We start from the raw sequence: 24,645 nt of genomic DNA on the forward strand, positions 1-24,645 counted from the left end.
ATTTAGGGAAATTCCCCCCCCCCCAAAACATGTTATAAGATTATTCTTACGCGACTTATAAACTAAGCATGGTGGTGGCCATATTTTCTTGGAGGGGAGGAATGAAGGGTTTGGTTTGGTTTGGTTTAATTTATTTGTATGCCGCCCTTTTCCCTGAAGGGACTCAGGGCGGCTCACAACTCAAAAAGGGAGGGGAAATACAAACAGAGTTACAAAAACATAGAAACCATACATAGTTAAAAGCACAATAATCATATCATTCGAAGTGGGGCAGCGAGTCTTTAGCCCCTGGCCTGTCGGAACAGCCAGGTTTTAAGGGCTATGCGGAAGGCCTGGAGGGTGGTGAGGGTTCGAATCTCCACGGGGAGCTCGTTCCAGAGGGTCGGAGCAGCCACAGAGAAGGCCCTCCTCCGGGTAGTCGCCAGTCGACACTGACTGGTGGATGGAATTCGGAGGAGGCCTAGTCTGTGGGATCTAATTGGTCTAGTGGAGGTGATTGGCAGCAGGCGGTCTCTCAAGTACCCAGGTCCAATACCATGAAGGGCTTTGTAGGTGACGACTAGCACCTTGAAGCGTACCCGGGAAAAGGGAAAACCTGAAAAAAGAGACAAATTGAAAAGGGGTTCAGGACCCCCCCAAAAAATCATGTTTACATTTTTTAATTTTGCTTTACAAAAAAAATTAAAAGCAAAACTTTATAAGATTGCATATTCTAATAAAAACTGCCAAAACATCTTAGGGAGATATTTATGTGAGTGAGATTCGAACAGCTTGACACAATGGTCAGATATGGGAGATTCCATTCTATACCATCCTACAATGAGCGCGTCTGCATTTGTGGAGCGACAGAGGTAGAATACCTGGCTTATATCCTATTTGATTGTTGCTTGTGTAAAGGGGGTGAGAGACAGGTACCTCGGTCTACAGACCAAACGGATGACCCACTGGGATCCCCATGTCAAAAAAACTTACCGTATGTGTGGCCAGAACCTGAAAATAACATTTAACAGAGCACAGTGCTTAAACAAAATGGTTCAGTTGAGATCTGCATATGTGGGATAGATTGCAGGAATGGCACAGAAATATAATTTTATCATATTTTATCTAAATCTTAAATTATTTTATTCTATTCCCATTTCATTTTAGACTGCATTTTATTCCAATTTCATTTTTAAATCATATTTTATTCCAATTTCATTTTAAATCATATTTTATTCCAATCTCATTTTAAATTGTATTTTATCAAATTCCATTTTAAATTGCTTTTACCATTTTTTTTTAGGTAATAATTTGTTTCTGGAAGTTTTCACTTTGACATGGCCCAAAGGCTAATCAATAAAGACTCAATGTCAATGTCAATAATAAAAATATCTAAAACCAAATACTATATATAAGTTTACTTTATCAATTTCCATATTTTTCACCTGAATGTGAAAGATTGTGCATTCAGTGATATATTTGTGCAATAAAAGTTAAAATGACTTTGTCCTTCAAAGTGTCAGATTGGAGAAAGCAAGTATATTTGCAATTCTCATCTTCTTACCTGTTCCAAGTATTCATCAAAAAGAATTGTAATAAGGCTTTCACTAAAAATAATCTTTATTGATAATAACTGCCAGAGTTCAAAAGGTGCACCAGACTGAAGATTTATGTGTGTTTTTTTGGGGGGGGGGAGAGATTCAGCTTCTAACAATGGAAGAATTTGTTTTAACTCCGTGTCTGAAAGTTTCATAATATTCAATACATTGCAGAACATTTTTGTTTATACTGTTCTATCATGTTTTTGGTGTTTATATAAATCACTTCTAAATGATTTGAAAGATTCTTGATCAGATTATTATTATTATTATTTGCAACATTGAACAGCTTTTGGATGAGAAAAGTGTTTTAATCATTTGACCTGATATTTTTTTCAGTTATTATAGACAGTCAGGGGTATTTGAAAAGACAGGTAGTGCTGGCAGAGTTTAAATAAGTCATCCAACTTCAGTCTTCAAAGCATCTTCTTAAACCTGGTAATTTATGTAGTAGTTCTGTCACCTATAGTTTGTGTTTCTTCATATTCCAGGCTGAAGAGGTGAATTGGCAAGTCATAAATTTAACAAGTAGGCCTTGTTTCCACAGCTGTCCTGTTCTTACTGAAGTAGTACGCTCTTTCTATATTATATCACTTCTGACACTGACTCGTAGAATTCTCTTCCCCACCGAATAAAGCAGCATGTTGGGGAACTTATCAATTTATGTGGCATCTTTATTTATTTAATGGAGTGAGTTTCCTGCTTTTTTTTTCTGAAGCTGCTATATAACCTAGGAGTTTATAAATTGAATTTAAAATAGGTTTTTATTCAACACTTTTTAATTCTTGAAAGAAGTAGAAGAGCCACGCCAATAGATTGTGGTTGGATAGGGAGAGAGAGAGAGAAAGAGAAAGAAGGTCTAAGAGATGTATGTATATACTGTCTCCCCATCACTTCCAATATATAATTTTATTAAAGATGTTTAAATTCTTGACAGAATTCAGTTGAAACCTCTGCGGGTTTCATATTTTGTACTTCTTATTCTTGAAAATCTTGCATTTATTCTATATATTTCATAAATTTCTGTCTCTGAATCATTATCCCAATTTTAAAAAAAATTCTAAACCTGTAAATAATAAATTGTTTTACACTTCTAGACGCAAATTTTGCATATAATTTGAATGTGGAATTTAGTGGAATCGAGGCATTTATGCTGATATTGCAGCAATTATGAAGTCATTTTAATGTATTACGGTTATTTAGAACAGATTATGTACTTGTTCTGAGAATTAGTCATTTTTAACTCAAGGCACGTATGTTTTTTTCCCCCCCAGAAAATGTACCAGATGAGCTTCGAGAACCATTTTATACAGATCAGTATGACCAGGAACATATTAAACCTCCTGTGGTCAACTTGCTGCTGTCTGCAGAACTCTACTGTCGTGCGGGAAGTCTCATCCTGAAGAGCGATGCTGCCAAGCCACTTCTGGGTCATGACGCTGTTATCCAAGCTTTGGCCCAAAAGGGCCTCTATGTTACAGACCAGGAGAAACTGGTGACAGAGAGAGACTTGCACAAGAAACCGATTCAGATGGTGAGTGTTGGCATTTCTGCGTTAGTTATTGATCGTTCCTTGCAGTATTCGAACTCTTAGCAGCACTACAGGGGGTTCACCGACAAAAGGGCGAACGACAAAACCGCGCCCGACTAAACTGCGGTGACAAAACCGCGTGTTCTAAAGTGCTCCGACGAATGAACGCTGAATCGCGCCGACAACAGCACGGCGACAGAAGCGCGCTGTAAAACTAAACCTAACCCTAAACCTAAACCTAACCCCTAACCCTAAATGTAATGCTAAGCCTAACCCCTAAATGTAACGCTAAGCCTAACCCTAAACCTAACCCTAAACTTAACCCTAAACCTAACCCTAAACCTAACCCTTACCTTAAGTTAAATCGGCTTTCTGTCGTCGCGCTGTTATAAAGCACTCTTCTGTCTCCACGCTGTTGTCGCCGTACTGTTGTCGGCGTGTTGATGATGTCACGGTTTTAGCGACGCGGTTTAGTCAGGCGCGGTTTTGTCGTTCACCCTTTTGTCCGGTCATGCTACAGGGTGTCCCCCCCCCCATTTCAATAAATTGGCAGGTAAAATATCATAAACTGAAGATACAAAATAGCTACAGAGTTGAAGAGATGAATTATACTGGTCTTTCCTATTGCCCCTAATAGCTTGAATCATTCCAGTTGAAAAATCTTGATAATTGAAAAATATGGGTGTTTTGCATATTTATTTTAGATTTTTGTCTTGCTTATACATATTTGGATTCAAATTTGGTAAGAATAGTCATTGAAATTCAAATCAGTGGGACAACTTAGGCATGATTGGATGACTTAAATGAATCTATTCTAAGTCTTGTTCTGATTTCCCATGATTTCCTGTTTTGATTAAAACAGTGTAACCTATCTGTCCATATAGGTCTGTTCATTTATACTTGGATTAAAACATATTGAAATGGCTTTGCATATTTTATTTAAATTTTGGGTTGGAAACTGTTGATATCAAATAACTATTTTAAAGAGGTTATCAGCCGTGGTAGCACAGTGGTTAGAATACAATATTGCAGGCTAATTCTGCCGACTGCCCGCAGTTCAATTCTGACCAGTTCAAAGTTGACTCAGCCTTCCCTCCTTCCGAAGTCAGTAAAATGAGGACTCAGATTGTTGGGGGCAATATGCTGACTCTGTAAGCCAGTGGTCCCCAACCTTTTTATCGCCGCGGACCAGTCAGCCTTTGATAATTTTACCGTGGCCCGCTGAGCGCGCGCAGGGGTAAGGGGGCGTTGTTCGCGACGACACATTGATTGTTTATATATCACGTGCGTACCAGCGCGGGGCTCTCTTCCCTGGAGCCTTTGCGCACAGCCCAGGAGCTTTTGCGCACGGCCCAGGAGCCTTTGCGCAGCGATCATGGCCCCCGGCCGCTGCAGCGATCATGGCCCCCGGCCGCTGCGCGGCCCGGTGCCAGGTACCGTATTTTCACGACCATAAGCCGCACTAAAAATCCTAAATTTTGATCCAAAATCGGCAGTGCGGTTTATAACCCGGTGCGCTTTATATGTGGAAAAAGATCTCCCAGCTGCTTTGCTCCTCGCGACTGCAATAGATGTCCAGAGGCGGCTTTTGGGGCTGGTGGGGATTGGATTTCCGGCTCGGTGGCCCCTGTCGCTTCTGGACGTTGTGGGGAGCCGAGGAGAGTGTGGGGGGGAGCGCGCGGCGGTTCTTGGCGCTCCGAGAGGCGGGAGAGGCGCGCGGTTTGGTTTCTCCTCCCTGGGCGTCGCGGCGGCGGCCCCGGGCGCGCCGATCCCCGTGTTTTTCGCATCGGGGCATGCTCTTGCAGCACGCCCCGATGCGAAAAACACAGAGATCGGGCGACGTCCAGGGAGGAGAAATCAAACCGCGCGCCTCTCCCGCCTCCCGGAGCGCCAAGAACCGTCGCGCGCTCCCCTCCACACTCTCCTCGGCTCCCCACAATGTCCAGAAGCGACAGGGGCCACCGAGCCGGAAATCCAATCCCCACCAGCCCCAAAAGCCGCTTCTGGACATCTGTGGCTCCCGGCGCTCCAGGAAGCACCGAAAGCAGCTGGGAGAGGCGCGCGGCTTGGTTTCTCCTCCCTGGACGCTGCAGCAGCAGCCCCAAACTCACCGATCCCAGTGCCTTTCGCATCGGGGCGCGCTGCAAGAGCATGCCCCGATGCGAAAAACACAGAGATCGGTGAGCCCGGGGCCGCCGCTGCGACGTCCAGGGAGAAGAAACCAAGCCGCGCGCCCCCCCCCCCAGCCGCCCTCGGCGCCCCCCGGAGCGCCAAGAACCCTCGTGCCGCTCCTCGCGATGTCCAGAAGCGTCGGGAAATGTGCGGCTTATAACCCGGTGCGCTTTATATGTGGAAAAAGTTAAAAAAATTAACGCTAATTGATACTGCGGCTTTTAATCCGGTGCGGCTTTTGGTCGTGAAAATACGGTACTCCACTGCCCGGCACCGGTCCGCGGACCGGGGGTTGGGGACCACTGCTGTAAGCCACTTAGAGAGGGCAGTAAAGCACCGTGAAGTGGTATATAAATCTAAGTGCAATTGCTACTGCTATTCAGTTTGAATATTACAGTTGTAAGTAACTGCATGCAAATGTAGACATACGAACATAGTGGAAATATTACAGTGACTTTTCCTGATGCCGTCACTCAGGTATTTGGCAAGTACTTGCCTTAAAATCAGCATCTGTTTAGCTGGATGAACAGTGTAGATTAGGGTCAATATTATAGCAGATACATAGTACTTTGCTCTGCATTTCGGATGAAGGGGTAGCAGTATTGAGAAGTACTGATGTTTTTAAACTGATTATTATATAATTCAGTTGATGTAGTCTGGATTTTTAGTGATAAAAAGGATGAAAATTGGAGATTTTAAAATCCAGAATTTAGTCCAAGAATGTTTGATATCTATGTTTAGTTTTTCTATCCAGTCTGCGGTTGGGGGAAAAAAAAGTTGGATAGAATTTGGTATATTCTCTGCTCTCATGGGATAACATCTGCCTCCAATTAGCTGGCAGGGAAGGCATCAAGGAAGCATTGCCAACATTCTTTGCAGCACTCAACAATTCTGTGCCCAGCATAATTGTTTGGGACAATAGCTGTGAGAACAGTTCATTATCAGTAAGACTTTTTTTTGATGGTGTAGGGAAAGAGACACATAGCATGTCTCAGAATAATTAAACAACCCTCCCACCAAAGAAGCTTGAGAATATTTCCCTATTCAAAATAAACTAAAATTTGGATAAATGAAAAACTTTTTGCTAAGATCTTTTGTAGGAATGCAATGAATTAGAAGCATAAACCCACAAAAATGCATCACGGGGGGGGGGGGGAATGCATGCATACGTAAAACCCAGATAAAGCCACCTGTTCAGGTAAGAGCCGAGGTGGTGCAGTGGTTAGGGTGCAGTACTGCAGGCCACTTTAGCTGACTGTGATCTGCAGTTCAGCGGTTCAAATCTCACCGGCTCAAGGTTGACTCAGCCTTCTATCCTTCCGAGGTGGGTGAAATGAGGACCCGGATTGTTGGGGGCAAGTTGCTGACTCAATTTGCTAAAAAAATATTTGTAAACCGCTTAGAGAGGGCTGAAAGCCCTATGAAGCGGTATATAAGTCAAATAAATAAATAAATAAATAAATCTGCTTAAATGATAGATTAGAGAGAAGAACAGCCCTATGAAATAAAGCTTGGCCCATAAATAAAGCTTGTAAATAAAGCTTGTAAATAAAGCTTGTAAATAAAGCTTGTAAATAAAGCTTGTAAATAAAGCTTGTAAACAAAGCTTGTAAATAAAGCTTGTAAATAAAGCTTGTAAATAAAGCTTGTAAATTCTGGAATTGAAAGAAAAGTATCACAGGGTTTTTTTCTCTCTTTACCTTGCTATACTTTCCTCTTCTACAGCATTTTGATACGTTTTGATAAAAGCATCAATGCCTTCTTTTTATACGTGAGCAAACTCTAAATCAATAGGACAATTCAAGCAAAGGAAATTATGGAAACAATGGCAGAAGGAACCTTCTGATGAACTTTGGTAGCCAAGGAGTTTAACCATTATAAGCAGAGGTGGTATCCAGCCGGTTCTCTCCGGTTTGAGAGAACTGATAGTGGTGGCTGCGGGAGGCTCTGCCCACCTGCCCAGAAGCAATGTGTGAGCACTGCACATGCACTGCAGGCCATGCGCTGACACAGCACGTGGGCTCATATTTGCGAACCATAGGGAAGGCAAGTGAATCCCACCGCCGATAAGGCTTTTCGTGTGAAAGCTATATAGGTAATCCTCGACTTACAACAGTCCTTTTAAAGACCATTTGACAATCGAACATCACTGAGAAAAGTGACTTATGGCCATTTTTACATTTATGACCATTCCGGCATCCCCATGGTAACCAGATCAAAATTCAGACGGTTGGCAACTGACTCATATTTATGACGCAGTGTCCTGGGGTCGTGTGATCCACTTTTGCAAACTTCTGACAAGCAATGTCAGTGGGATAGCCAGATTCCCCTTGTGTTACTAACTTAACAACTGCAGTGATTCGCTTAACAACTGTGGCAAGAAAAGTCGTAAAAATGAGGCAAAATTCACTTTAACAAAAGTTTCAATTAGCAACAGAAGTTGAGTCAGGCTCAATGGTGGTTGTAAATTGAGGACTACCTGTATAGCATAAAAGGTTACAAAATGTAACAGAAAAATACACAGATATTAAAAAAAAACACCACAACAAATAAATGGCTATCTTGTTACGTTTTTATGAATTGTTGAGAAATTTGGCTGCAGCTACTTAATTGAAACATTTTTCTCATCCTGTAAATTTCATTTTTGTCCATTAAAAAGAGATCTCCGAGAGCAATCTATGGACTCCTATTTCTTGCTGTCTTCCATAAACATAAACAGATACGAACTCCTTAAAATGTTCTCCTCTGAACCAATGGTGCCTTTTCAATTGGGTTAGTTTTTTCTTTGAAGATGTTTCCCTTCTCATCCAAGAAGCTTCTTCAGCTCTGACTAGATAGTGGGGAATGGAAGGATTAATATGACCAGCTGTCTGCAAGGAATATAAATCCTTCCATTCCCCACCATCCAGCCAGCGCTGAAGAAGCTTCTTGGATGAGAAGCCAAACATCTTCAAGGAAAAACAAAGTTCAGTTGAAAAAAACACCTTTGGGACAAGGTGGCGCAGTGGTTAGAGTGCAGCGCTGCAGGCTACTTCAGCTGACTGTTATCTGCAGTTCGGCTGTTCAAATCTCACCGGCTCAGGGTTGACTCAGCCTTCCATCCTTCCGAGGTGGGTGAAATGAGGACCCAGACTGTGGGGGCAATATGCTGACTCTGTAAACCGCTTAGAGAGGGCTGAAAGCCCTATGAAGCGGTATATAAGTCTAACTATTGCAACTATGGATGATTGAGGACCTCCATAGACCTTCTCTTGTGAAGTTGAATTTCAAGCAACTACTGATTGAAGTATATCTACAGAATAAGGTATACATTTAACAATTTCATATTAAGCCTGTACATGATTTTTTTAATTATAGTGGCATCTGTACTGTGGCCACTGATTAGGGTATATTTTCCTTTGCAACATCTTGATTGGAACAAAGTAATTTTTGGTCTATAGAAGAATTGAACAATTTCTCCGGTCTCTGTCCCTGGAGTTAAAACTCAGAAATTGACTTTAAATTAATATTGGGAGCAAATGCATATATAGCTCTGTTAGGAACAGTCGGATCACATAGTTCCTGCCCTCCTTTAAACCAACTTGTTCATCAGTTAGAGATTTATCCTGTTCTAGACTGTTAAGAAGGGACGCGGTGGCTCAGTGGCTACGACGCTGAGTTTGTAGAACAGAAAGGTCAGCAATTCAGCAGTTCGAATCCCTTGTGCCACGTAATGGAGGGAGCGCCCGCTAATTGTCCCAGCTTCTGCCAACCTAGCAGTTCGAAAGCACATAAAAATGCAAGTAGAAAAATAGGGACCACCTTTGGTGGGAAGGCAACAGTGTTCCATGCACCTTTGGCGTTTAGTCCTGCCGGCACACAGGACCAAGGAGAATGTCTTTGGACTGCTCTTGGTCTTCGGCTTTGAAACAGAGATGAGCACCGCCCCCTAGAGTCGGGAATGACTAGCACACATGTTACCTTTACCTAGATAGTTAAGAAACTTGTTAGAGTAGAAATCATGCATATAATTTACTGAATATGGTCAGTATTGGAAGAGTTTTAGAGAGTAGCCTCTGGCCTGTGAGTGTATCCATATGCACATATTCAAACATCTATTTAGGTGGTCCATATGAACACATATTGGGAGAAAAAAAATCCCCAGAACTAGTTGATAAGTAGATAAACTATTCAATATATAGTGTATTTGTGTGCACGTAGGTATTGAAAAATTTAAAAGCCTATTATCTTTCTTTTTTGGCCAGTGGATTGTCTGAAGTTCAAAGTTAGCTTCCTTTGATGTAAAAACAAGCAATTCATTTTGATGACAATTGGTGGATTTCTTTTCAAGACTGCTTGGATTTTAATCTTCCTTTATTCCCGCAGTGTGCTTGATTTATGAATTGAAGTTAATACTTTGTTTCGAATAGTTCACATCTCTTAAGGGCCAACTGATAAATGGAACAGAAACTATTCCAGCTACCAAAGTACATTAGGACATGTTACATTTACTGTTGAAAATTGTTATATTCCTCCTTCAGTTCAGATGAGAAATGGGATAAGCAAAAAAAAAAGTTGTAGGATTTCTGAAATAGGGAGCAAATATATGGTATTAAGAGCCGGTCACTCACCATAGCTTTTCCAAATCAGCTGCAATACTAATTTTCAGATTCCAGAGAAGTCTTTTATATTAAGTTGCTAACCTAATAAAGGGAGGTGTCAGCATGCCAAGGGAATAATACTGTCCCATTCTTGTATGCTGTTCTTGGATTTTTGCCCAGTTACTCAGTTTTCCATTTCTCCAGCAGCCAGTCCTTAACTGGCCCGCCATAACCCTGTATTCATTAGATGGGAATGTGAGCTCCAGCTATCCCCAATCTATTTCAGTCCAGATAATCATCTTGGACAAGGCCTGTATTATAATAAGGATTAGAGCAGTGTTTCTCAACCTTGGCAACTTGAAGAAGTCCGGACTTCAACTCCTAGAATTCCCCAGCCAGCGAATGTATTCGCTGGCTGGGGAATTCTGGGAGTTGAAGTCCGGACATCTTCAAGTTGCCAAGGTTGAGAAACACTGGATTAGAGGAACTATATGTCAAGTGGCAAGTGTGTTTTTCACCTGTAAACTTTTAATGCATTTTTAAAAATGTAAGACTCCACTGAGACATCGTATCCCAGGTGACTATTCAAATCTGAGACAATTTCAGGGCTGTAGTTTACTTATTGACATTTCATAACATTCCACTTAAAATATAAATAAAACTAAGTATACATTGCTTTTCTATTTCACCTGGACCTGTTATAAAGAGAATATATGCCCGGTCTCGTGGGTGCTTGCAGCTATTAAAATATCTTAGGGACAGAGAAATATTTCTAAAATATTTTAGGGGCAGAGAAAATACCTTGTAATAAAAACATATTTCAAAATTAACTTTAAAGGAAGGAAATATGCTAGAAGGCTTTTCAAATGAATGTTGCAAAAACAAGGAAGGGTAAATGTGCAGTGTTAGCCTACAGATGCTATTACCTGGATATACAAACTTACAAAATCATCCAGTACTTTTTAAATTTACTTTTTGAAAAGGTTGCTAATAGAAAGACTAACCTTATGGCACTCTATTAATAATTTAAAATTAAGAAAAGTAGTATAATTTAAAATAAGATTTTAAATTCTAAATAGTAGGCTCCAACTGAAGAATATGCACATTTCCCCAATCAAAGAATTCTAAGACATTTGTGAAATCATGACTTGTTGAAATACATTTTTTTTATTTTAAAGTTCAGTTTCTCCAAAACATCAGAGTAATGGCAGAAGTATGGCAGTGTGGGATATAGTACATATATATATATGTACGTTCACACTGCAATGAAGCAGATGTTGGTGATTTCTTTTTTCTTGATGAGAGAAAACAATTCTGTGGTTCACATTTCTGGAGATCTGCTCTTGTAATTAAAACGTTATGCTAGTTGTTCGTTCGACAGGGTTGAAATGTTACTCTAATGAATTTGTGTTGAGGGGCGTTATAATAGTATAAATATTTTGAGTGCCTTATTTAAATGTCTGCTTGTGTGAGAGAGAAAGAGAAAAATAACAGAAAGCTGGATGAACTGTTGGATACATACTGCATTGTATATATTTACACACACACACACACACGGACACACAACTGTTGGATACACACATACACACATACGTACGTATATAAATAACTGTTGGATACATGATCTACAGTTCAGCGGTTCAAATCTCACCGGCTCAAGGTTGACTCAGCCTTCCATCCTTCCGAGGTGGGTGAAATGAGGACCCAGATTGTTGGGGGCGATATGCTGACTCTGTAAACCGCTTAGAGGGGGCTGAAAGCCCTATGAAGCGGTATAGAAGTCTAAAAATAAATAAATAAAATAAAATAAATACTGCATTTGTGTATATACCCTGTTTCCCTGAAAATAAGACCTCCCAGGATAATAAGCGGAATTGGGCTTTTGAGCGCATGCAGTAAAATAAGCCCTTCCCCAAATATAAGCCCTCCCTGGAAATATTGCCACATAGCAGCAACCATGAGGTGACCACGTTCACCGCCTCCTGCACCTCAAAAATAATAAGACCTCTCTGAAAATATAGCCAAGCGTTTATTTTTGGGGTCAAAAGAAAATAAGACCCTGTTTTATTTGGGGGGAAACATGGTAGGTAATTCTCGACCTATGACTGCTGATTGAAAAAAAGGTCCAGAATCATGATGGCCACAGAATTGGTCCATAAATCATGATGGCCACATAATGGTCCATGAAGCAATTCCAGCTATGCTTGGGAAGCAACTGTTTGGCAACGATCAATTGCCAAATGCCCTGCAATCATGCAGTCTCTATTTACTATCTTCTCTGTTGGCTTCCCAGAAAGTCAGTGGGGAAGCCGGCAGGAAAAAATACAAGCTGCTGCTGCCTGCTGAGATTCCCTCCTGGTAGGCAATCCCTTGAGAGCTAAAGGGCTGCCTGCCAGGAAGAACTCTTAGTTCCACATGGAGTTGAGATCCCCCACCACCACCACCACCGTGGCAGGCAGCTCTTTGAGAGCAAAAAGGCCGCCGGCTTGATGGGAATTCCTCCGGTTGGCTGAAGGAATGGAGTTCAGATCCTGAACATCTGAACTCTCTTCCTGCAGCCCTTCAGAGGGGGTTCCCTTTTGCAAATGGAGGGAGTTGAACTCAACAGGTAGCACATCAGTTCTGTCCACTTAACAACCTGAGAAGATTACACAATGATCTTAACTGGGAGTCCTGGGGTTGCAATCATTTGAGTGAAGCAGGCATGTGGGGATCTTGCTTAATAATCATTTCACTCAGTCATGTGGTCATCAGTCAAAGACTAGAAAAGCAACAAAGATGATAAAGGGTGTGGAGCAGTGTTTCTCAACCTTGGCAACTTGAAGATGTCCGGACTTCAACTCCCAAAATTCCCCAGCCAGCGAATGCTGGGTTGTTGTTAAGAGAGTTTTGCCCCATTTTATGACCTTTTCAGCCACAGTTGTTAAGTGAATCTGGCTTCCCCATTAACTTTACTTGTCAGAAGTTCGCAAAAGATGATCCCGTGACCCCAGGACATCACAACCTGTGGTGGGTTCCTACCGTTTCGGACCGGTTTAGCCAAACTGGTAACTAGTTTGGCAGCCTGGGTCGCTGTCTGCCACGCCCCCAAACCGGTTCCCCAGTCTCTTCTCCCGTCGCTGGCACGTTTCTGCGCATGCGCAGATCAGTTTTCAGTAAAATGCACATTTTGCTTGTGCGCAAAACGTCCTCCGTCAGTGAACTGGTGGTAAACCAGTCAGGAACCCACCACTGATCACAACCACCATAAATATGAATCATTTGCTGAGCATCTGAATTTTGATCACATGACCATGGGGATGCTGCGACGGATGTGTGAAAAACGGTCATAAGCCACGTTTTTCAGTGCCACTGTAACTTTGAACAGTCACTAAATGAATTATTGTAAGCTGAGGACTACCTGTATTTACTACCTGTGGTCCGTAAAAATTGTGAAGTGTGTTCTTACTCCAGAAATAAGAGAAAGGGCTACTCTAGTTAGGTTAGAAAAATCCGGATGACTCCTAGAATGCAGCTTTCTGTTCAGATTTTTACAACCCAGATATAGTAGCCTTAATGTCAAATGGTCATCAGAAAGCCCTAAGCTATTTATGGAGTTAAAGATTAAAGTCATTTTCTTAAATGGATTTAAGAATGAAGCTTGAAAGCAATTTAGATCCGGGTCATAAACTATAATTTTGCAGACATGGCCTTTGCAATTACCCCAAAATTCAAAGACAGTGAAAACTACAATCATGTAACTTTCTGGGTATTTCAAATCCATATCTTTTAAATTATGGAGTGGGGGGGGGTGAACTTTTATACATTTTTTTGTGTGTGTGCGCTTCCAGATCGGAATGCTTTGTAGATAATCTCATTTCAAATAAAAAGCACAAAAGAATGGTAGCTTTTAATAGTGACATTTAATTCTTATCCTTTCAGCAAAAATTTCCACTCTCCTTTTAATAAAACTGGCCCTTAATTACTTTAAGTAAAGTTAGTATTAGTCATTGATTAAATTGTTCAGGAAAATTCATGCTGCAGCAAAAAAAAATAAAGAATCACTATAGTTTTCCTCTGACATTACAAAAACCGTGGATACTATGAGTAATGTTGTATTTAAAATGGCTTAGTTTCCATGGAGATCGCTTCCAAGGTGAAAGGAAAGGACCATCACTTTTGAATAATCAGCTCAGACATTCCTTTGGCACATGTTAGAAATGCACATCCAAGATCTGTTTCTCTCCCCCCCCCCCCCCCCCCCAACTTCTAATCTTCTTGGGATTCTATAGATCAGTGTTTTTCAACCTTGGCAACTTGAAGATGTCCGGACTTCAACTCCCAGAATTCCCCAGCCAGCATTCGCTGGCTGGGGAATTCTGGGAGTTGAAGTCCTGACATCTTCAAGTTGCCAAGGTTGAAAAACACTGCTATAGATAGCAGTGAAGGGTGGAAATGTATCTGGTTTTGAATTGCAGAATAGGACACATCTGTGGCCGCTTTGCATAAAAACACACGGAGGGCATTGTCTGGCTTGGATATGACTAATGTGGTATTGGGCACTTCAATATGCTAAATCCCATGCCTATATCCATGTTCATGCTGCAAATACATTTTGATGCACACACCTACACACAGAATGAGTCAGTGAAAAAAGAATAGAGAGGAAAGAAATCTTACAATAGAATTAATTCAGTATCAATTTTGCACATTTTCAAAGAATGCCAGGAAAAAAATAGCAATAGCAATAGCAGTAGACTTATATACCGCTTCATAGGGCTTTCAGCCCTCTCTAAGCGGTTTACAGAGAGTCAGCATATTGCCCCCAACAATCTGGGTCCTCATTTTACCCACCTCGGAAGGATGGAAGGCTGAGTCAACCCTGAGCCGGTGAGATTTGAACCGCTGACCTGCTGATCTAGCAGTAGCCTGCAGTGCTGCATTTAACCACTGCGCCACCTTGGCTCATCACTTTTATAGTAAATAGTGAGGATCCATTTGGACGACCATAAAGCTGTGTACTAACCTTGAGTTGCCTCTCATAACAAACCAGCATTCGCAATATAATTTCACTAGCTATGGCATCTCACAATATCTCTCTGTTGGTTTCTAGCAGTCTGATAGTAGAGCGGAAAAAGATGCTGCTAGATGCTGCGTTATTTTCCTTTTCTTTCTGGAGAAAAGAAAAATAGAAATCGCTCAATTTCATTGGATATTGTCATATCTCCAAGTAGGGTTTGTGGTGCATGAAAGCAGATTTCCACCCCATGGATTTACTAGCATCAATTCATTCCTTGGTAACATTTTGACCTGAAGGGATGTTCATGGTAGAAATGTATGAGCAAATATTGCGATTCTAGCACAAGAATTTGAAGGGCGATAGAAGTAGCACCTTCTCACTTTTTAAGTTTGAAAAAAGTTTGCCTTGCTTGGACATTGTTTTCTGAACGGGCTTGTCTCCTTTTTTTTTCATTTGATGATTGGGCAAGAATCCAAACCTGTAGTTACAAATAAAAGGAAATATACAAATCACTTGGATCGCAGAGACTTCTGCTCTGTAAACTCAGTTCTCCCGTAGAATGAGGAACGTGGTTTTACCATTTTTTTAAATTTATCTCTTCCCTCTTCAACCTCTAGAATTCTTCAGCATTATTCTAAAATATGAATGCTCCGTGCAAGGATTAACGGTGATAGGAAAAATGAGTGCGCTGACTTTCAGGTTTTTTTCTGCGTGCAATTCAGTATGCTGGTCATCATCTTGAAAGCCCTTCATGGCATTGGACCAGGTTAGTTGTGGGCCAGTGGTGGGTTCCAGATCCCATTGCAATGGTACACTGCAACGGGGCCCAGCGTCCACCACATGAACACGTGCAGCGTGCGCATGCATACTTACCGCCCGTGATGCTCTGGCTGCTCGGCAGAGCATCACACAGGTGCCATAGGCTCCGTGCGCGTGTGCGAGAGCCCGGTTCAGCTCAAATAGCGGTAAGGAGAGCGGGCGGGCAGGTGGGCCCTCCGGAGCACCATACCGGAACGGTACCTGGTGTTCCTAGCAGGCACCGGTACGCCCATACTGGGGCGTACCGGTCATATCCCACCACTGTTGTGGGCCCACTTCTCCCTGAGAGTATCTGTCCATTCTGCCGTATTGGATAGAATGGGCACGTTCCAAGGTCCTTCTCTGAAATACTGCCAGTGAGTCATAGCAAACACTCCTTTTTCTGTGGCACCCTCTGTCCTTTTGGAGTATTCTTCCCTGAGATCTAGCAAGCCTCCACTTTCTCAGTTTTCTGGAAGTGCTGGAGTAGGATATAGGGTTCATCGACAAAAGGGCAAACGACAAAACCACGCCCGCCTAAACCGTGGTGACAAAACCGCGTGTTCTAAAGCTCTCCAACGAATGAGCGCTGAATCACGCTGACAGAAGCGCGCTGTAAAACTAAACCTAACCCTAAACCTAAACCTAACGCCTAACCCTAAACGTAACGCTAAACGTAACCCTAAACCTAAACCTAACCCTAACCCTAAACCTAACCCTAAACCTAACCCTTACCTTAAGTTAAATCGGCTTTCTGTCGACGCGCTGTTGTAAAGCGCCCTTCTGTTTCCACGCTGTTGTCGCCGCGTTGATGGTGTTGCGGTTTTAGCGACGCGGTTTAGTCAGGCGCGGTTTTGTCATTCGCCCTTTTGTCGGGTCACGGGATATAGTTGGCACCTGAAGATGGTGTTGTTGGTTGAATAAAAAAAAGAAGGGTTGTGGTATCAGGTTTTTGTTTTCATTGTGTTTGGTTTTGCTGCTAGTTGGCTCATTTAAGATTAATATGCATCTTTTAGATAAATAAGTAAATAATTCTAAGATAAAATGGATAAGTGGACACATGAGGACTTAGGTTTTAAATTTACTATTATATATTCAAGCATATGAGAGGGCTAAGTGATACAGTACCTTTGTTTCTGGAAGTAAACATCTGTACAATGTTAAATCATGGGAAATTTTCAGAAGAAATTGCTCATTCTGTTACATTGTTTAGTTCCCATTTATTTCAATGTTTTGTAAAGCTTATGTATTTTGTACTCCAATTACTGATTCCTTTTGGAAATAAATTCTTCTGGCTTCTTTCTATGTTGGCATTCCACCTCCTAGTGAAAACATTATTATCTTTGCAGAGTGCTCATTTGGCCATGATTGACACCTTAATGATGGCATACACTGTAGAAATGATCAGTGTGGAAAAAGTTATTGCGTGTGTGCAGCAGTATTCCTCCTTCTTCCAAGCTACAGACCTGCCCTATGACATAGAAGACGCTGTCATGTTCTGGATAAATAAGGTAGGCATTTCATTTAACCATCACGGTGTTTTTAAAGGAAGGAAGGAAACGATGCGCTTACTTGACTATTATTTGCCCTTTCAGTTACTCACTGAACAAAAATAATGTCAATTAATGTTTGCCTCCAGCTCAGTTTGCCGGATTTCTAAATACTTTACTCTTGGACGGTAAGCTTTGATCATATTTCTTTGCAATGTTTGAATGCAAACTTATATATTTAAACCAAAACCCAAAGCTGAATAAAGGGGGCAAAGAAAGAGCTTGCACAAATATTATTGCTCATTTTCCTGATTTGGAAAATTATTTATTTCAGCCATTGTGATCAGAGGTGGGTCGCTCCAAGTTTGGCCCGGATCAGGCAAACCGGTAGTAGTGGTGATGGGAGGCTCTTCACCACTACTACCGGTTGTGCTCTACATGCGCTCTACATGGGGCAGCCTTTGAAGAGTATTCGGAGACTACAACTCGTCCAGAATGCAGCCGCGCGAGCGATTGTGGGTGCACCTCGGTACACCCACGTTACACCTATCCTCCGTGAGCTGCACTGGCTACCGATCGGTCTCCGGATACGCTTCAAAGTGCTAGTCGTAACTTATAAAGCCCTTCATGGTATTGGACCTGGGTACTTGAGAGACCGCCTGCTGCCAATTACCTCCCACAGACCCGTTAGATCGCACAGGGTCGGCCTCCTCCGGGTTCCGTCTACCAGCCAATGCCATCTGGCTACTACCCGGGGGAGGGCCTTCTCTGTTGCAGCTCCGGCCCTTTGGAATGAACTCCCCGCGGAGATTCGGACCCTCACCCCTCTCCAGGCCTTCCGGAAAGCCGTCAAAACCTGGCTGTGCCGGCAGGCCTGGGGTTGATGAGTTCCCCTCCCCTCTCGACTTGTATGGCCGTATGACTCTTGTGTATTTTAATTATATGTATTGTGTTTGTATCCCCTTTCCCCTTTTGAGTTGTTAGCCGCCCTGAGTCCCTCCCGGAGAAGGGCGGCATACAAATAAATTAAATCTGAATCTGAAATCTGAATCGTCCCACCCACCCCAGATGCTTCTGCTGATGCGCAGAAGTGTCACTCGTGCGCGAGCACAAGCAAACCAGTACTAAAAAAAAAGAAAATGGAAACCCACCACTGATTGTGATACTAACAAAATAAAGTTGTTAATAATCGATTGGATATAACAACAAAATACTTACCTAGGGTTGGTTTAGCCCAATTTTGTAGTTTTCCCCAGGAACAAATCATGACCGTTATTGCTATGGTTTGGACACAGAAGTAGCATCTATGTATGGCAGCCATAATGCACCATTGTTCTCAGGTTGCTGAGGTATTGAAGCAACTCAATAATGGTACCAATAAAGGAGAATATTTGTAGCTAAGGGTTGAAACGAGGGGCCCCTTGGTGATCTCTGAGCTTAGTCCTAGCACTGATGATGTTACCTAGTTTGGGTAATGAAACATAGGCAAGAAAACAACAGAGAGCACCAAGAACCCCTTGACTCAATAATGCTTTCTCTGTTAGAATTGGGAAGGCACTGTTGATATCCTGCAGCTCTGATTGGTGCTATGCTAGCTATGCTAAATCAGTGTTTCTCAACCTTGGCAACTTGAAGATGTCCGGACTTCAACTCCCAGAATTCCCCAGCCAGCATTCGCTGGCTGGGGAATTCTGGGAGTTGAAGTCCGGACATCTTCAAGTTGCCAAGGTTGAGAAACACTGTGCTAAAATGATACGGTAAAACCTAGTGTATTGTACGAATAAATGAAAATAGCCTACCTGGCCTGCTTTCATTCTCTTTTCCATCTGTTGTCAACTTGTTAGCAGACCTTAAATAAATCCAACTGTTGTGCGTGCAGGTTCTGGTTTTATTACAGTCAAATTGGCACTTGCCAAAGATACGTGTTCCTCGTGTATTTCCCACCAAATCCTTAAGATGACATAAACAGCAAGTATAGAAACAAATGATTAAATAGGCATCTATTGATTTCGTGAATCAGTGTGTTAGTGACCCAAGTTCAGTGCATGGGAAAACAGTGCATATATGTTGCGTTTTCTGCTATGGCGCAAAGACAATATTAAAAATGCCTTTTAAAAAACAAGTTCACATCATATTCTTATGCATGCCAGTGCTGCGTGTGAGGGAATTTAAGGTGGTTCTTTTAGCCTTGCGCCCCACAAAGGTGTTGGAGTCCATCTCCCTTAATCAATAATACACCTGATGGAAACGCCAGCTAAGAATGAAAGGCGTATACTAAGTCTTAACCATGACTAGATAGGGAAAAAGTCTGTCTTAGAGTGTCTATGCAATTTCAGTGTCACTTCTAAGTATTGCTAAGCTCAACCACTTTAAAGCTTTAAAGATTAAACCCATTTGGCCTCTCGAGACTCATTTGTACACTGGAAGAAGAACAAGAAAAGGAGAAAGGCTTGTATTGTAAACAATTTTTAAAGCCTTGGCTGCCGCACTCTTTCAAAATTGCCCCTAGCAGAATAATTATACTATTATTTATATCTTAGCAAGAAAGCAGAATTTATTTAAAGCCTAACTTCCTTTGCCCTTTCAGGCAAATGAACATTTAAAGGATATAATGGAACAGGAGCAGAAGCTGAAAGAGCAACAGGGGGCAGAAACGCCAGGAGGTCAAAAGGTATGTGTGCAAAATGTGCTAGTTAAGAAAGATTCAGAATAATTGCAACTAATGAGAGATTTCTCTTTTTAAAATACGTTCTAAGAGATCATTAGTCAGTTTGACGTAGTAGTTGAGGTGCTGATTTAGAGTATGTGAGTTCTAGTCACACCTTAGGCATGAAAGCTGGCCCAACCCACCTTACAGAATTGGTGTGGAGATAATAGGAGAAAGGAGTATTACGTATGTTTGTAGCCTTGAATTATTTAGAAAGGTAATAAAGGCAGGATAAAAAAAATAAGTAAATGAATAAAAATTTCATTCATCATTTAGATCAGGGGTGTCAAACCCGCAGCCCGGATGCATCACGGGCTGGCCATGCCCACGCCTGCTTTAGCGAAGGGGGGGGGAAGTTGCGATATGTCACATGATGCAGCCATGATGCTGCGACAGTGGTGGGATTTAAATAATTTAACAACCGGTTCTCAGCCCTAATGACCAGCTAGGTAGGCGTGACTCGGTGGTCATGTGACTGGGTGAGCATGGCCAACTCAACATCACTCACGTTGATGGGCGCTTCGCCTTAGCTGTTACAATGTAATAAGGGTTAACCGGAGAGGCAGTTTCTGTATGCAGGGCAATAAAGATTAGGCTAGAAACAACACCAGAATGTTTCCTTCCTGCCTTCCTTACAGGATTAGCCCTGTAAAGCGGGGAAAAACAAAAGGAGATTTCTTCCAACAATTGGTTCTCTGAACTGCTTAGAAAGTTTCCAACCGGTTCTCCCGAATAGGTGCGGACTGGCGGAATCCCACCACTGTGCTGCGAGTTTCAAACGCCCGATTTAGATTTTTCTTACAGTACCTTGTTTTAGAGGAAATTCAGAGACATTTTTTTTGTTTTGGTATATTAAACACTAAGAAATAAAATTATTAAAATGAAAAATAAAACAATGATTAAAAACAAAAGTAAACACAGAAAACAGTATGTGCACATCCTTATAACGTGCAAATACATATTTGACTTTAAGAAGAAATGTGCAAACATTTTAAACATTCATATTCAGTATTTCTTCCCAAAATCATGTTTGTTCAGATAAAGGTGGTGTTTTATGGATAGCATTGTTACTATAATGAGTGAATAATTTAAGTCAATATGTTACAAGGTTTTGATGCCTCTATCGCTGTATACTTTTTCAGCCAAAACTGTTTCCTTGCACAAATGGAGCTGCGCACACTCACCAGCCCACTGCTCATGCTCACCCACTGCTTTAGTGGCTCTGTGAAGAACAGGCTACGAAAGTGAATTTAATTTTAAAAATCAGGTGCTTATAAATGAACACCATAATAAGAGCAGAATTTTTTCTCCGAATGTGTACCATGTCACTTAAAGAAGGACTTACTACTCTCCTCTGTATGTTTTATTTTGAAAATGTCATTGTGGGAAAGACACAGAAATTTTAAACTATTGTATTTAATAAACAAAATTACTAACCTTCTTCTTTACGTCAGCTTATAAATCCTTCCCTTCACATGAGTTGTAGTTAAACCATGAAGCTTTTGATTAACAATACCTTCTCATTCCATCTCACCAGGAACCATGCCTACTAGATACAGAATAAGCTAGGATTTTTAGGACTTTGAACTGTGATTTAATATTCTAGTTTGCTCTAAATCTGATGACAATAGTTCCACTGATCAGATAAATCAAACAGGCTAGAGAGATTAGTTAAAGACACGTGCAAATGTGTGTGTGTGTGTCGAGGCTTAACAAGCCAAGACATGATCATTCAGATAGGATCGTAATGTGGGGCTATCCACGGTCATTATAGATGCCAACAACCTCTATTATCTCCCTTGCAGTTTCTTATATTATTTCTTGATAGTAGTATGTCTTGGTTGGCTTATTCTACTGATAGCTATTTTAGTCCGTGGCCCGACAAAACCGCGCTCGTCAAAATAGCGGCAATAAAACCGCGTTGCTAAAGCCACAACGTCATCACCACGATGTCATCACCGCGGCGACAGAAGGGCTCTTTAAAACAGCGCAGCGGCAGAAAGCCGATTTAAATTAAGGTAAGGGTTAGGATTAGGTTTAGGGATTTGGTTTAGGGTTAGGTTTAGGGTTAGGGTTAGGGTTAGGGTGCTGAGTGCTTCGGAAGGCGCGGATTTGCCCTCCGCGGTTATGTCGTCGCGCTAGGGTCCCCTTTTTCCTTAGTGCTTCGGACGGCGCGGATTTGTCCTCCGCGCTTATGTCAGCGCGGATAAGGGCTTCGCAGTTTTGTCGGTGAACCATTTTAGTCACATCCCATATGTGCAGAGTGTCAGTCCTTCGCTCAGTCATGAATAAAATTTTCAAATGTGAACTTTTGGTCCAGTAGTTGCTTAGCCTCAAGAGGAATCTCTCTCCTCCACCCTCGACTCTCCATTTCATTTCATTTTTCTTGGCGTGCGGCTAAACAAGCTCCACTTCTTTCACTTCCTTCCTGCATGATAAATTGAGCTGTTCCTTAGCTATGCGACCATCACAATTAGATTCTGCATCCGTTTTTCTAAAGTGGTTTACACGGCTTGATAATCGCCCTGTCACTTCTAATGTTTTGGCCCTTTTCTGCCCCACGTTTGTTTTCATTATGAAGAATGGAACGAAATTATTTGCTTCATTGGAGACTATAATTAATGACTCACAAGCAGTCAGATTTAGGAATATCAATGAATTAAATTACTCCAGTTTATAGGTCCCTGCCCTCCCACACTTCACTCCTCTGCTGTTATGCTTAGAGGACCACACTCTCTACATTTAAACCTCACAAGGGGTTGAGTTTTTCTGCTCGCCCTCCCCCTGTTCTTCACCCTAGAAAGAACCGTAGAGCTGTTGTTTCTGCAGCATTTTAAAGACAGAAGTTTTACCAAAAATGCACATTAGTTTCAAGTCAGCATAACCTCTACAGTACATTGCCAATATTGGTGATTTTTTTTTTGCTTAATGAGATGTAGAAACATGTTAAGCCTTAAAATTGGATGTATGGATATATGGATGGAAGGTAGGATAGATAGATAGATGATAGATGATAGATAGATAGATAGATAGATAGATAGATAGATAGATAGATAGATAGATAGATAGATGATGGATAGATAGATAGATGATAGATAGACAGATGATAGATAGATAGATAGATAGATAGATAGATAGATAGATAGATAGATGATGGATAGATGATAGATAGATAGATAGATAGATAGATAGATAGATAGATAGATGTTAGATAGAAGATAGATAGATAGATAGATAGATGATAGATAGATGATAGATAGATAGATAGATAGATAGATGATAGATAGATAGATAGATAGATAGATAGATAGATAGATAGATAGATAGATAGATAGATATGGATGGATGGATGGATAGATGATAGATAGATGATAGATGATAGATGATAGATGATAGATAGATAGATAGATAGATAGATAGATAGATAGATGATGGATAGATAGATAGATGATGGATAGATAGATAGATGATAGATAGACAGATGATAGATAGATAGATAGATAGATAGATAGATAGATAGATAGATAGATGATGGATAGATTGATTGATAGATAGATAGATAGATAGATAGATAGATAGATAGATAGAGGTTAGATAGAAGATAGATAGATAGATGATAGATAGATGATAGATAGATAGATAGATAGATAGATAGATAGATAGATAGATAGATGATAGATAGATAGATAGATAGATAGATAGATAGATAGATAGATATTATGGTCCATACAGAACAATAATTGTATGGATTTGCATCAGGGATTGTGAGGTAATGCTTGTGAAATGTCTTAATAGCATTATATTTAATTTATTATTTCTTTATTGAGCTCGTATGGTGCCAAATCTGTTTAGACTCATGGAAAATTACCCCCTCCCCACAAATTAAAACCGTTAAAATGTTTGTGGTAGGACATAACAGTTCGAACCAATAACATCTCATGGTAAACGATGTAAACACTAGTGAATACTAATAGATCCACAGCAAATGGTAAAATGGCAAAGCCTCCAGAGTAGCCTTTGATATCATAAATTAATCATTGTTAAATAAAGAGAGTCTCATAGTAGAACCGCAATCCCATAAGACATAGTCCACAGCTACAAGCTGGCTCTTAACACCAAACCACCGTCCAGAACAGGCCCCTCTTCTCTGCTTAGCAGGAGGCCAGTTTTAAGGGGTTACTACTGTAATATCATTTTCTTCTTTTATTCATTACCAAAATACTGGTGCAAGATTCATCAGTCCATAACAAGTTTTAGGTTATTCATTTTATAACCTATTAAGAGTGAATGAGTTTATCATTAAAAACTGAACAAGATTTGTTTTTCATGATCAGAAGTGGTGTAAAGATGTACTTTTCATTCTTCATGGAAAAATGTAGAATCAAAATGTTCTAAAGTTACAACTCATTTGAAGAGTAAATTGTTTATTTGATTGGAATAATGGATTAGAAATTACCATAACTTTCTTGAGATAAAAAGGTACTATTTACGTGTATTCATCAATTCATCTCCGAATGAGACTTTTTCTGCTGCTGTGGGCTGAAGTGAGAAATAGCAATGTATTATTTTCACATGGGTACATTTAGCAGTGCTCTTTGTAATAAATGAATGCGTCTTTCAAGACAATTAAGTATAATTAATTTTTCGTGCATCTGAAAATGGCTTAAAGAAAATGTAATGGTGGAATTGCTAAATTAAGCCAACGTGTTCATCTTCTTCTTTGCCTGTTGCTTTTTCCCTGATGCTTTCCTTGAAGTCTCCTTCCAAGTGGTTTTGGAAACTGGTTCCTGT

The 24,645-nt window shown here is 41.0% G+C and overlaps 1 protein-coding gene across 1 annotated transcript in view; it reads left to right on the forward strand.

Annotated features, from left to right (window-relative positions):
• CAMSAP2 (calmodulin regulated spectrin associated protein family member 2) overlaps window positions 1-24,645 on the forward strand; it is a 71,924-nt gene that overhangs the window by 16,356 nt on the left and 30,923 nt on the right. The window contains exons 2-5 of the mRNA XM_087719193.1: window positions 2,852-3,111; window positions 17,007-17,168; window positions 19,735-19,818; window positions 24,611-24,643. Coding sequence (XP_087575319.1) covers window positions 2,852-3,111; window positions 17,007-17,168; window positions 19,735-19,818; window positions 24,611-24,643 — 539 coding nt within the window. The remainder of the gene's footprint in view (window positions 1-2,851; window positions 3,112-17,006; window positions 17,169-19,734; window positions 19,819-24,610; window positions 24,644-24,645) is intronic.

This window comes from Thamnophis sirtalis, unplaced genomic scaffold, assembly GCF_051295495.1.
Source record: "Thamnophis sirtalis isolate CommonGarterSnake01/CBP01778 unplaced genomic scaffold, rThaSir2_p1.2 scaffold_7, whole genome shotgun sequence".
Lineage (NCBI taxonomy): Eukaryota > Metazoa > Chordata > Lepidosauria > Squamata > Natricidae > Thamnophis > Thamnophis sirtalis.